Source organism: Protomyctophum bolini (genome assembly GCF_963924005.1).
Source record: "Protomyctophum bolini genome assembly, chromosome: 13".
NCBI classification, from domain to species: domain Eukaryota; kingdom Metazoa; phylum Chordata; class Actinopteri; order Myctophiformes; family Myctophidae; genus Protomyctophum; species Protomyctophum bolini.
The window spans coordinates 3985011-3997736 of NC_137874.1; the positions used below are offsets into that span (position 1 = coordinate 3985011).

Below are 12726 nucleotides of genomic sequence, written 5' to 3' on the forward strand. Positions count from 1 at the left end.
CCTCTGAGCTGCTGAAGAAGGCCCAGCAGAGACTCTACTTCCTGAGGATGCTCAGGGAGAACAACATCACGCAGAGACTGCTGGTGTCGTTCTATCGGTGCTCCATAGAGAGCATACTGACGTACTGTATATGTGTGTGGTACACCAGCTGTACAGTGGCGCAGAGGAAAAAGCTCCAGGGGGTCATAAATACAGCACAGAAGATCGTTGGCTGCCCTCTCCCCACACTGGAAGAACTACACAGAGACCGCTGTCATAAAAAAACTCTGAACATTATGACAGACACTTCCCACCCCGCTCACTCACTGTTTGAACTGCTGCCATCAGGCAGACGGTACAGAGTGATCAAGTCCAAGACCAACAGATTCAGTAACAGCTTCTATCCCACAGCGGCAGTGTTGCCAACTCTCCAGTAACGGAAGTAGCTAGTGGCTCCTCGAAAAGTAGCTAAAAGTCGCCAGGGGTGGGATATGCGCGCGCGTAGCGACTTTTTTGCGTCCCTAGCGACTTTTAGGCGCCCCTAGCAACGAAAATATGTAGCCAGCCCAGAAAAAAAAAATCATTTATGTGCACTTAGTTTAAGTTAGTTTGTATCATCTCTTGCTGATACGTGACAAAGTTGGATATCACCATGAAACTTCACATCAAACTGACATCAATACATCCCAATACATGTTGTTGCTGTGGCTGCTTGAGGAGCTGATTTGAAAGAGTACACTGCTGATGTGCCAAACTGCCTCAAAACAGTGTCAGGCAGCTTGTGCTGATAGCAAGCATCTCCAGACAGCTTCAGACCATATCTGATTTTTTTTTCTTTTTTCGACGCAGCAGCTGCAGAGGCACTCTGTGCTGTGGTCTGAACTCTGAAAATTCGCTGCTCGTTTAAACTCATTGTAATATAAAAAAACATACCTCAATTCAACTAACGTTTAGAACGCTATTTTGTTCCGATCCATACAGGAATTAGAAGGTTAATACTTTATGCATCCGAGTGTGTATTTTATTTTTACTAGCAGACTAAACTGAGCTGCCAGTGCTTCCTCCTTTCTTGCTCTGTCGAGCTCGAGGGAGGGCGCGTTCGGAAATACCGCACCGGAGCGCACTCGCCTAGCCAGAGCAAGAAAGGAGGAAGCACTGGTAGACAGTCTGTGCAGTGTGCACATAACCGAGCCGAGGAAGTCACTGAGCCTGCTGTGAGCCAGACGCGCCGACCACTTTTAGTTTTGCCAATTTAGAGAGAATTTGAGGCTGAGAAAAAAAAAATTGGGATTTTATCTCTGGCGCATATCTGGCGCCTGTCAACACGATTTGTCCCCAATTCACCAGGAAGAAAAAGCTAGATTTCTCGCCAGAAGCTTTTCACTAATTCAGTCGCTAGGGGGGTCTGGAAATAAGCTAAGTTGGCAACACTGCACAGCGGTAGTTGCACTCAATGCTGCTAAAAAATGATCTGTTACTGCGACACTTTTAGTTTTTTTATCTGCTATCTTAAAGTACAATAAGGGTTTGTTGTGCGATAACAGATGAAATTACATGTTTGTGCATTGTGCTGCTGGGGTTGTGCAATAACAAGAAGTCATGTGTGTTTTGTTTTAGCTTGTATATGTTGTTTTGTGATATAATGCACTGATTGGTTGGCACTTTTAATTTCGTTGTACACGTTGCAATGACAAATAAAGATCTATCTAAGTGTAATTGTGACGCGAGCTAAAAACACCAAAGCACTAAAAACAATATATACTTATAAATTTACCAATAAAATACAGTGATAATTGTAAAGTGCAGAGGTGCTTAGCTTAAAAACTCAATTAAACAAATGTAGCCAACTACGCCACCTTTGTGAGAGGTCTGGTCCTCTATTAAATAATATGACTATAAAAACAAGGCAACACAGGTTCGTGGACAACTTCAAATATAAAAGGCAAACTTAAAACAGAGGCCGATTTGAATGAACAAACATACTTTTATTACACTAAAAACAATAACTCTTAAAATGTCCAATATAAAAACGTGTGCAAATTGGGCCAACAGGGGGGAATTCAGTCCATGATCTCCATGGGCTTCTTTCTTCTTGGTTCACTGTGAATATACAAGGAGAATCCGCCAGTACATCTGTTCCACAATAATTTACTCTAGTGATGGTTCCACAGATAGGTTGGCAACACTACAGAGCAGGTACTTACAGACAGCCCAGGTTTTACCCTGGGCCCTTCTGATGATGGCGTGTAGTGTTGCGGCCTCCACGCTCTCCTCTGTCCATGGCCATGTTCACCCAGCTGAACTTGGACTCTGAGGAGTCGTCTCATCTTCTCCCCTCACCTCTGGGCAGCCCCCCCCCCCCCACGGCAAGGGGCGCAAACTCTGGAGGTCGTGGTCGTGGCGCTTATAGAGTCGAGGGACATGGCTACCACTGGCCCCCCACGGGGGTCGTGGTCGTGGCACTTACAGCCCTTCTCGTGTCGACATCATGGCTACCACTGGCCCCCGGCTGCATCTTGGCCCCCAGCCATGAGGTCACTGCCCTCTCCACACCCTCCTTTAAACTTCCTTCTGGTTCTGTAGTCCTCTTTCCTGCTTCTGTTTCTCTCCCCTGTTCCATTTGCCAGCCTCAATATATAGGGCTCCTGATTGCTGGCCACGCCCATTCCCAGGTGCAAGTCAGTCACTCAGCTGCAGGTCCTTAGTGAGTTATGGTAGCCAGTCAGTGGAAAAATAAAGTTATAACAAATCATGCAGTTCAAACAGAAATAAATAAGCAAAATAATAAAGTAAAATCACTCGACAATAATCTCACTTAACAACAAAACAAAATCATAAAACACAGCAAATACAATAAACAAAAACACATCTAAAATTCCACCGGCTCACATAATGTAACAAAAAAGTACGGCAATACATCACATACAAAAATAGTTTTCATGAAACATGCGTAAGCTAAGAACGTAACAGTGGAATATCTATATAATGAAACTATACGTATAAACTATATATACCATGGGTTCTCAACGTTTTTGGAAATACTTTGGCAATGTCTCGGGACCCCCTCCCCGCCCCGCACCCTCCCGACCCCCAATATAAATTGACTGCTACAATAACCTTAATAATAGAGACAATACACCATAAATGAATACTGAAACCAGATATATCCATTAGGGAAGGTGTATGCATGTACCATGTGTACTATGTAAACTCTTCTTGGGGACACCCCAAAATCATTTGGCGACCCCCTGAGGGGTCGCGACCCACGGGTTGAGAACCCCATATATACCATGCTATACATATATACTATAAAGTGTTATGACTTCATACAATGCCATTCTAGTGCTGTCTACATCACATGATATACAGTAAGTCTGTATGAAATGCTATCTAAGTCCCCGGAACTTCCAGACCCACAGGAAACGCTCCCAGGGTGCCGGCCATATGCGCAGCCAGAAAGGAGATTCTAGATGGGTCTCACAATGGCCAGGTGGGCCGGACCCCCCAAAAAAACGGGTTATTTATTTGCCGTATTTCGGTTATATTTTGGGTTATATTGCCCCCGGAGTGACAGCCGGGGGCCGGGGACATCACACATGTCATGAGCATTATCATCTGATCAAATATCAATAGCTGCTAGCTAGCAATCATTCATATTTCATAAGCTGTAGGCTATATTACAAATAGAAATACATCCACTTGAATTAGATGAGGCTCTTGTTGTGTGTGTGTGTGTGTGTGTGTGTGTGTGTGTGTGCGCGCACGGTCTCCTCTCCTGTTTGTCATGCCGGTGGTGGAGTTTAACCCGGCCATTCTGAACGGGAACCCATTGTGATGTTAGCATCATGTCATGCTTTAGCTATTGAAAAATAGCAGATCTACAAGCTCATAGCGCGCCACCGAGTGGCGCGCTACGAGCTTGTAGGTCTGCTATTTTTGAAAAATCGAAGAGCGACTGACATTTTTAGAATCTGATCTCGGGTCAGAATGGGTTCATCAGACCAGTGTGGGTCCAGTGGAAACCTCGTATGAATCTGATCTCAGGTTAGAATGCGTGGTGGAGTTTAGCTGCTACCAGCTCTCTACGTCTCTAGTCTAGATACGGTCTCTTGAACATTTTGCAGCCGCGTGCGCTGCTCTAGTATGCTAGCTGCTCTAGTATGCCGCGTAATGTGGCGAGGCACGCCGGGGGTTCCGAACCAGAACGCAGATCTCCAACACCGGCAGCAGGAAGAGTGTATAGTAACCGCGTTCAATTAACTGCGCAGACGATACTCCATCGCACGCCGATGTTGCATGCTGAAAATATCTGATTAGTGGAAGCTAACAATGCGTCGCACTCGCAACGCTATAAGCGTCGTTTAGCTTGTATTGTGTAGATCAGATCTTTTCGGCAAGCGACACCGTCGCACGACAGCTTCTAACTTAGGCTTTACCTCTGTGTGTTGTGTCCTGCCCATGGCTCCGTGTACCTGCAGTGCACTCTGACCATCTAACTCTGGGGAGACGGGGGAGCTCAGCATTCTGGGATAGTGGGATTTATAGTTTTTGCCTAATTGAACAACACAGACACGTCAGACAGACAGAAGTCAGAGCGACAGCCTGTTTTTTCATTATATTAAGGAAGATGATCACGCAAAGTACACAACAAAGACATTATGAATATGATTATGAAAATAATAATTATGTATTTACTTATTAAAACATATTTTTTTTATATATATTTTTTAATTTTCCAAAAATTGATGGGTGGTCCAGCTCTCTAGATTCAAGACTTTATTGCCATGGCGGCAGGCCTGTTTCATTCTTGCCTCTCTTACTTCAAGAACGGGCGATTAAAGCATTGAAGCTGCTTACACTTTATTAACTTTACACATAACGTAGCTGCTCTGGTGTTACACTCTAACATGTCCGTGGCCAACTAACGTAGCCAACTAACGATCATATTGTTACAGGGCCGGTATCGGCGAGCCGCCCCGCGTCCGAAACGTTTGAGAAATAACTCAATGTTACCATGTACTGTACTGTACTGTACTGTACTGTACTGTACTGTACTGTACACCTGAAATCATCATATATACAGTTAATATGTATGTATACAGTGTTAGGCTGCGCAACAGTGACACTTGGTTTTGAAAACCAACCAAATGCAATTTCCGTGCTCAGGCACAGGTAGCCACCCAGCCGGCCACCCAGGCACAAACAAAGCTACTTAAGGAAGTGGTTGCACTACTTAAATAAAGACCTTTCCCAACACTGCATCCAGGTTCTTAAAGACCTTTCCCAACACTGCATCCAGGTTCTTAAATAAAGACCTTTCCCAACACTGCATCCAGGTTCTTAAATAAAGACCTTTCCCAACACTGCATCCAGGTTCTTAAATAAAGACCTTTCCCAACACTGCATCCAGGTTCTTAAATAAAGACCTTTCCCAACACTGCATCCAGGTTCTTTAAATAAAGACCTTTCCCAACACTGCATCCAGGTTCTTCAGTGCTAGCTGCTGTCGCTCCATTCCGAGGCATCAATCAAACCCACAATGGACCAATCAGCATCACAGACCACGGTACTGTTGGTTACTAATGCACTCACAGCTTTACACAGTTTATTTGTGCGTCTCTAAATGTTATGACGAATTGAACATGGTGGACCCCATTGTAAACCAGTGTAATGCTTTATGATCGTCGACCACAGTTAACAGTTTTGTATTGAGTTGTGCTTGAAATGTATACTGTAATTCTCCAATCTGTTCATTAATTCTTCAACCAATCATTAATTTATCCCAATTCTTATTAAATGTTTGTCTCGGGGGGATTAGTCTTTATGGCAACACAATGAATTAGATGTGATGTTCTCCCCGTGCTTTGTAGTAGAGTTAGACCATATATGTAGTAGAGTTAGACGGAATGGAAATATATATTATCCTACTAATTGTTTCCACATTGACTGATATAGATATTTATTACCATATTACGATCATCACTCTGTATTGTTATGATTGAAATAACATGACTGTATCCAACAGGATGCTGATGACGACTTGACTTCAGAAGCAATGGATGCAGAAAAATCCAGAAAAGGTGAGTGTTTTATTTCAGTGTCCGAGGTGACCGGTGAGTAGGTTGGTAGCTGGTGCTACCTTCTGTTTACCAGGACTGTACAGTAGGGTTGTACAATATGTTACATTACTTTGTATGTGGGGCATATGGAGATGCAGAGAGCTTTGTTTTTCATTCATAGGATTCTCTAATTTCATCCACTCTTTTTCTCTCTTGCAAACAGCACAGTTTGTGATGCAGCACAGGGCACAGTTGACCCAAAGGGTGTCCGCAGTCATGGCTGTAGTAGACAGTCTAGGAAACAGCTGGGTCCACCCTGAGACCTACAGCGAGATTAATGCAGAGAAGACAACCATGGAACAAATGAGGACTCTGTACACATCAACAGTAGTTCCAGGAGGAACCAACGCCCAGGCAGCATTTTATGATGCCCTCATGGAACACCAACCCCGCCTGCTGGCGGACCTTGGTAAGATCATTCTTTCTTTCTTTCTTTCTTTCATTCATTCATTCATTCATTCATTCATTTATTTAAGGGGTGGCAGTAGCTCAGGGGTGTTGCCAGTTCGATCCCTGTGGGCTCCCCCAGAGTTAGTGTCGAAGTGTCCTTGAGCAAGACTCTGAACCCCTAATTAGCCGTTCGCTAAATAGGCACGTTAGCAGCGAGGAGACAGGTCAAGCTGTCCTTCTCCCCCACAGAGATGCATGTTAAATGATTGCATTTCTCCATATAAATGATATATTTTTGGCTTCAAAATATTTCTAAATCTAGTCTACCAGACCTGCAGTAGGCTATGCACTGGACACATGTCTTCTAAATCTAGTCTACCAGGCCTGCAGTAGGCTATGCACTGGACACATGTCTTCTAAATCTAGTCTACCAGGCCTACAGTAGGCTATGCACTGGACACACGTCTTCTAAATCTAGTCTACCAGGCCTACAGTAGGCTATGCAATGGACAAAATGTGTATCCTCCACCATCGCTGTGTGAATGGATGAATGTAATGCACAATCATAAAGGTGCTATATAAATACAGCAGTTACCATTTACCATGTCCACTCACACTTCATCCTCCTCTCCTTATGCAGGATCTGATCTTCCATCACAAGACTCGACTAACAAGGCTAACGAGGGTGAGCCTTTTGTAAATTAGTTAAACAGTAAAAGATTATTTCTGTATTTACTCCAGCAGTAAATGAGTTAAGGTGTCATCATCATATTATTGGCAGGCAACAAATTGTTTTAAACATGTTATACATTTAAAATGTACAATACTCATGTAATATTATAATCACGCTATCTCTCTCTCTCTCTCTAAAATATACTACTGTACTACTACACAGCCAGGTACACTGTAAAATATACTACTGTAGTACAGCAAGGTACACTGTAAAATATACTACTGTACTACTACACAGCAAGGTACACTGTAAAATATACTACTGTATTACTACACAGCAAGGTACACTGTAAAATATACTACTGTACTACAGCAAGGTACACTGTAAAATATACTACTGTACTACTACTACTACACAGCAAGGTGCACTGTAAAAACACTACTGTACTACTACTACTACTACTACTACTACTACTACACAGCAAGGTACACTGTAGAGTTCTAGTGGAAATTATATAAATGCCATTCTACTTGGATAATGACAATAGACTCATTGCATGAATGTTGTTACTTAGATAATGACAATAGAGCATCAATACATCTAACTTATAATGACAATAGACAATAGACAACATAATGTTTCACTTCATTATCCTCCTCTCCTTATTCAGGACCTGAACTTCCAGACTCGGCTAGCAAGGGTGAGTAAAGCAACTTAGGTCAGGTTCTCTACCTTTGTATCTCCAAGTACAGCAGTACACCTTCCCCACCTTCATCTATAATGATGTCATTCTATAACACATACTTAATGATGTCATCTTGTCTTTGGTCATTTAGTTCTTGCTCTGTGTAAACAAGAGCTCAAGTCTAATCAGAGGCAGAAGAATCAGCGTTTGAATCACTGGATCTCAAAAGATGGACCAGACCCATTTCTGAGTGACACGTTCACAGAGGTCTACAACACAGTGGGAGGCAGTGGACAGGTCAATAAAGAACATGAGATCAGGCAGATTGAATTGGCATACAGCCAAACAGCTGGACCAGAAACACCAATCAACATGGACGACATAGTGGAACCTTCACCTGGACAAAGTGATCCCATCAAAACAGTGATGATGAAGGGAGCGGCCGGCATTGGTAAATCAGTACAAGTTCAGAAGTTCACTCAGAACTGGGCAGAAGACAAAGCCAACCTGCATGTCGACTTTGTGTTTCCATTCACTTTCCGAGAGTTGAATTTGGAGATGAAGGAGAACAAGAAGTACAGCATGGAGGGATTTCTTCATCACTTCTTTAGTGAAACCAAGAAGATGAAGATCTGCACCTTCCAACAGTGCAACATTCTGTTCATACTGGATGGGCTGGATGAATCGAAGCCAGCTCTAGATTTCCCGAACACTGTGAAGTGGACTGATCCGATGACGCCAACAACAGTGCACGTTCTCCTGACAAACCTCATCAGGGGGAACTTGCTTCCAAAAGCCAAATTCTGGATAACCTCACGACCTGCAGCCGCCGGCCAGATCCCTTCTGTTGACAGGGTGACAGAGGTGAGAGGGTTCAGAGACCCTCAGAAGAAGGAGTACTTCTTCAAGAGGTTCCCTGATGAGCAGCTGGCCATTCAAATATACTGTCACATCGAGACATCCCAAAGCGTCCACATCATGTGTCACCTCCCGGCCTTCTGTTGGATCACTTCTAACGTTATGGAAGAAATTGTGAGGATGAAAGGAGTGCTGCCAAAGACCCAGAGCGCCATGTACTTCCACTTCATTGAGATGCAGTCCAGACGCACGAATGCCAAGTATCCTGACAGGAAACAGTATGATGTCATTCTCTCTCTGGGGAAACTGGCTTTTGTAGAGCTGATGAAAGGCAACCTGATCTTCGAGGAAGAACACCTGACAGAGTCTGGCATTGATATCAGCGACGCAGCAGTGTACTCAGGACTGTTTGGAGAGGTTCGCGGAACGCACAGGGACAAGATGTTCTCCTTTGTCCATCTGAGTGTTCAGGAGTTTCTGGCCGCCCTCCACGTCTTCATCACTTTCATCAACACTGGTGACAACCTACTGTCAACCTCCAAGAGGTTATTTGGAAAGGTTTTCAAATCCAAGATTCATCACCTCTACCAAAGTGCTGTAGACGAGGCCTTAAGGAGTCCAAATGGACACCTGGACTTGTTCCTGCGTTTCCTGATGGGCCTCTCTTTGGACACCAATCAGAAGTTCGTACAAAAGCTCATAAAAAAAGGGACAAGCTTCCAGACCAATCATAAAACCATCAAATACATCAAGGAGAAGATCAAAAAGAATCCATCTCCAGAGAGAGGCATCAATCTGTTCCACTGTCTGAATGAGCTGAATGATCATTCTCTGGTGGACGACATCCAAGGGTACCTGACGTCAGGATGTCTCTCCACAGACAAGATCTCTCCTGCTCAGTGGTCAGCTATGGTCTTCGTGTTGCTGTCTTCACGAAAGGAGCTGGACGTGTTTGACCTGAAGAAATACTCTGCTTCAGAGGAGGCTCTTCTGGGGTTGCTGCCCGTGCTCAAAGCCTCCAAGAAAGCTCTGTAGGTTCACTGATAACTGGATACATTTCAAATATTATTTGATCTTTATTTAACATAAAATCTAATACATGCATCACTATTGTTTCTTCAGGCTGAGTGGCTGCAACCTGTCGGAGAGATGCTGTCAGGAGTTATCGTCAGCTCTCAGCTCCAGCTCTAGCCTGAGAGAAGTTGACTTGAGCAATAATGACCTTCAGGACTCAGGAGTCCGCTTTCTGGCTGAGGGACTGGGGAGTCCACACTGCATGTTGGAGACTCTCAAGTCAGTATGCCTGAAACTGGGTTCAACTGTGTTAAAATAAAACAAAAGTTTTTAAAAACAATGGGACAAAATATAACATTGTGAAAGTGTGTGTGTGTGTGTGTGTGTGTGTGTGTGTGTGTGTGTGCGCTATTTATTTTATTATAATCTTTATTTTCCAGAAGTCTAATGCCTAAATGCTTTACCACTATTGTTTCTTCAGGCTGAGTGACTGCAACCTGTCAGAGAGATTCTGTCATGAGTTATTGTCAGCTCTCAGCTCCAGCTCTAGCCTGAAAGAAGTTGACTTGAGCAATAATGGCCTGGACGTGTTTGACCTGAAGAAATACTCTGCTTCAGAGGAGGCTCTTCTGGGGTTGCTGCCCCTGCTCAAAGCCTCCAAGAAAGCTCTGTAGGTTCACTGATAACTGTATATAGTGTATTTCAAATATTATTTGATCTTTATTTAACAGAGAATCTAATACATGCACCACTACTGTTTCTTCAGGCTGAGTGGCTGCAACCTGTCGGAGAGATGCTGTCAGGAGTTATCGTCAGCTCTCAGCTCCAGCTATAGCCTGAGAGAAGTTGACTTGAGCAATAACGACATTCAGGACTCTGGAGTCAGCCTTCTGATTGAGGGACTGGGAAGTCCACTCTGCATGTTGGAGACTCTCAAGTCAGTATTCCTGAAACTGGGTTCAACTGTGTTAAAATAAAACAAACGTTTTTAAAATCAATGGGACAAAATATAACATTGTGAAACTCTGTGTGTGTGTGTGTGTGTGTGTGTGTGTGTGTGTGTGTGTGTGTGTGTGTGCGCGCGCGTGTACGTGTACGTGAGCGCGTGTGTGTGTATGCTATTTATTTTATTATATGATCTTTATTTTCCAGAAGTCTAATGACTAAATGCTTTACCACTATTGTTTCTTCAGGCTGAGTGGCTGCAACCTGTCAGAGAGATGCTGTCATGAGTTATTGTCAGCTCTCAGCTCCAGCTATAGCATGAGAGAAGTTGACTTGAGCAATAATAACCTGGACGTGTTTGACCTGAAGAAATACTCTGCTTCAGAGGAGGCTCTTCTGAAGTTGCTGCCTATGATCAAAGCCTCCAATAAAGCTCTGTAGGTTCACTGATAACTGTATACATTTCAAATATGATTTGATCTTTATTTAACAGAGAATCTAATACATGCACCACTACTGTTTCTTCAGGCTGAGTGGCTGCAACCTGTCGGAGAGATGCTGTCAGGAGTTATCGTCAGCTCTCAGCTCCAGCTCTAGCCTGAGAGAAGTTGACTTGAGCAATAACGACCTTCAGGACTCTGGAGTCAGCCTTCTGGCTAAGAGACTGGGGAGTCCACATTGCATGTTGGAGACTCTCAAGTCAGTATGCCTGAAACTGGGTTCAACTGTGTTAAAATAAAACAAAAGTTTTTAAAATCAATGGGACAAAATATAACATTGTGAAACTCTGTGTGTGTGTGTGTGTGTGTGTGTGTGTGTGTGTGCTATTTCTTTTATTATATGATCTTTATTTTCCAGAAGTCTAATGACTAAATGCTTTACCACTATTGTTTCTTCAGGCTGAGTGGCTGCAACCTGTCGGAGAGATGCTGTCAGGAGTTATCGTCAGCTCTCAGCTCCAGCTCTAGCCTGAGAGAAGTTGACTTGAGCAATAACGACCTTCAGGACTCTGGAGTCAGCCTTCTGGCTGAGGGACTGGGGAGTCCACACTGCATGTTGGAGACTCTCAAGTCAGTATGCCTGAAACTGGGTTCAACTGTGTTAAAATAAAACAAACGTTTTTTAAAATCAATGGGACAAAATATAACATTGTGAAACTCTCTGTGTGTGTGTGTGTGTGTGTGTGTGTGTGTGTGTGTGTGTGCATTCTATTAATAGTAATAGTAATAGTTTTGCCTGGCCTGTATGCACGGTCCCAGCCAACCCGTCACTTTTGATGCGTATGCACCGTCCCAGCAAATTGTGCCTGATTTGCTGGGACCAGATTACATGGTGTGTATATGTATAACTAGCTCTCAATGATGACGTAAGAAATATGTGGATTAAAGGACCCAATGCCAGAGTGTAATTGGTCTTCGATTGTGACGTAATGACGATATGTTTTAATGTTGGGAAGATTAAAGGTAATGCGGTCATGTATGTAATCTGGTCACAGCAAATCAGGCACAATTTGCTGATTTATTTGCATACGCATCAAAAGTGGCGGGTGGCTGGGACGGTTTTTGGCGCAAAGTAACCACAGTATACCGCTAATCAACTTACAAATTACATATATATATATGTATAACTAGCTCTCAATGATGACGTAAGAAATATGTGGATTAAAGGACCCAATGCCAGAGTGTAATTGGTTTTCGATGGTGACGTAATGACGATATGTTTTAGTGTTGGGAGGATTAAAGGTAATGCTCCTGTGTATACATGCATGTAATCTGGTCCGAGCAAATCAGGCACAATTTGCTGTTTTATTTGCATACGCATGTAGCATTCAGTAGAGTGAAAAGGATAAGAGATCTATATATACTTGACTTTAATCCTAAAAAGATCAAAGTGGATAAGAATGTAGAGAGAGAAATGATATGATTACGACAATCACCTCTAGAAAATCCAACTATACAGAAGATAATTAAATTACCATTAAATAACTAATTAAATATTGGATTGTTGAACGTGAGAGGTTATTTAGCACATTTAGAAGATATAAACTCAGATTCCCAACTCGA

The 12726-nt window shown here is 43.2% G+C and overlaps 1 protein-coding gene across 1 annotated transcript in view; it reads left to right on the top strand.

Annotated features, from left to right (window-relative positions):
• Window positions 1–8104: 8104 nt before the first annotated feature.
• Window positions 8105–12726, top strand: part of LOC308327036 (NACHT, LRR and PYD domains-containing protein 12-like) — a gene marked incomplete at its 3' end in the record, with an annotated part of 15931 nt that continues 11309 nt past the window's right edge. The window contains exons 1-4 of the mRNA XM_080780171.1: window positions 8105–9735; window positions 9827–9997; window positions 11192–11362; window positions 11563–11733. Coding sequence (XP_080636297.1) covers window positions 8219–9735; window positions 9827–9997; window positions 11192–11362; window positions 11563–11733 — 2030 coding nt within the window. The 5' untranslated portion in view covers window positions 8105–8218. The remainder of the gene's footprint in view (window positions 9736–9826; window positions 9998–11191; window positions 11363–11562; window positions 11734–12726) is intronic.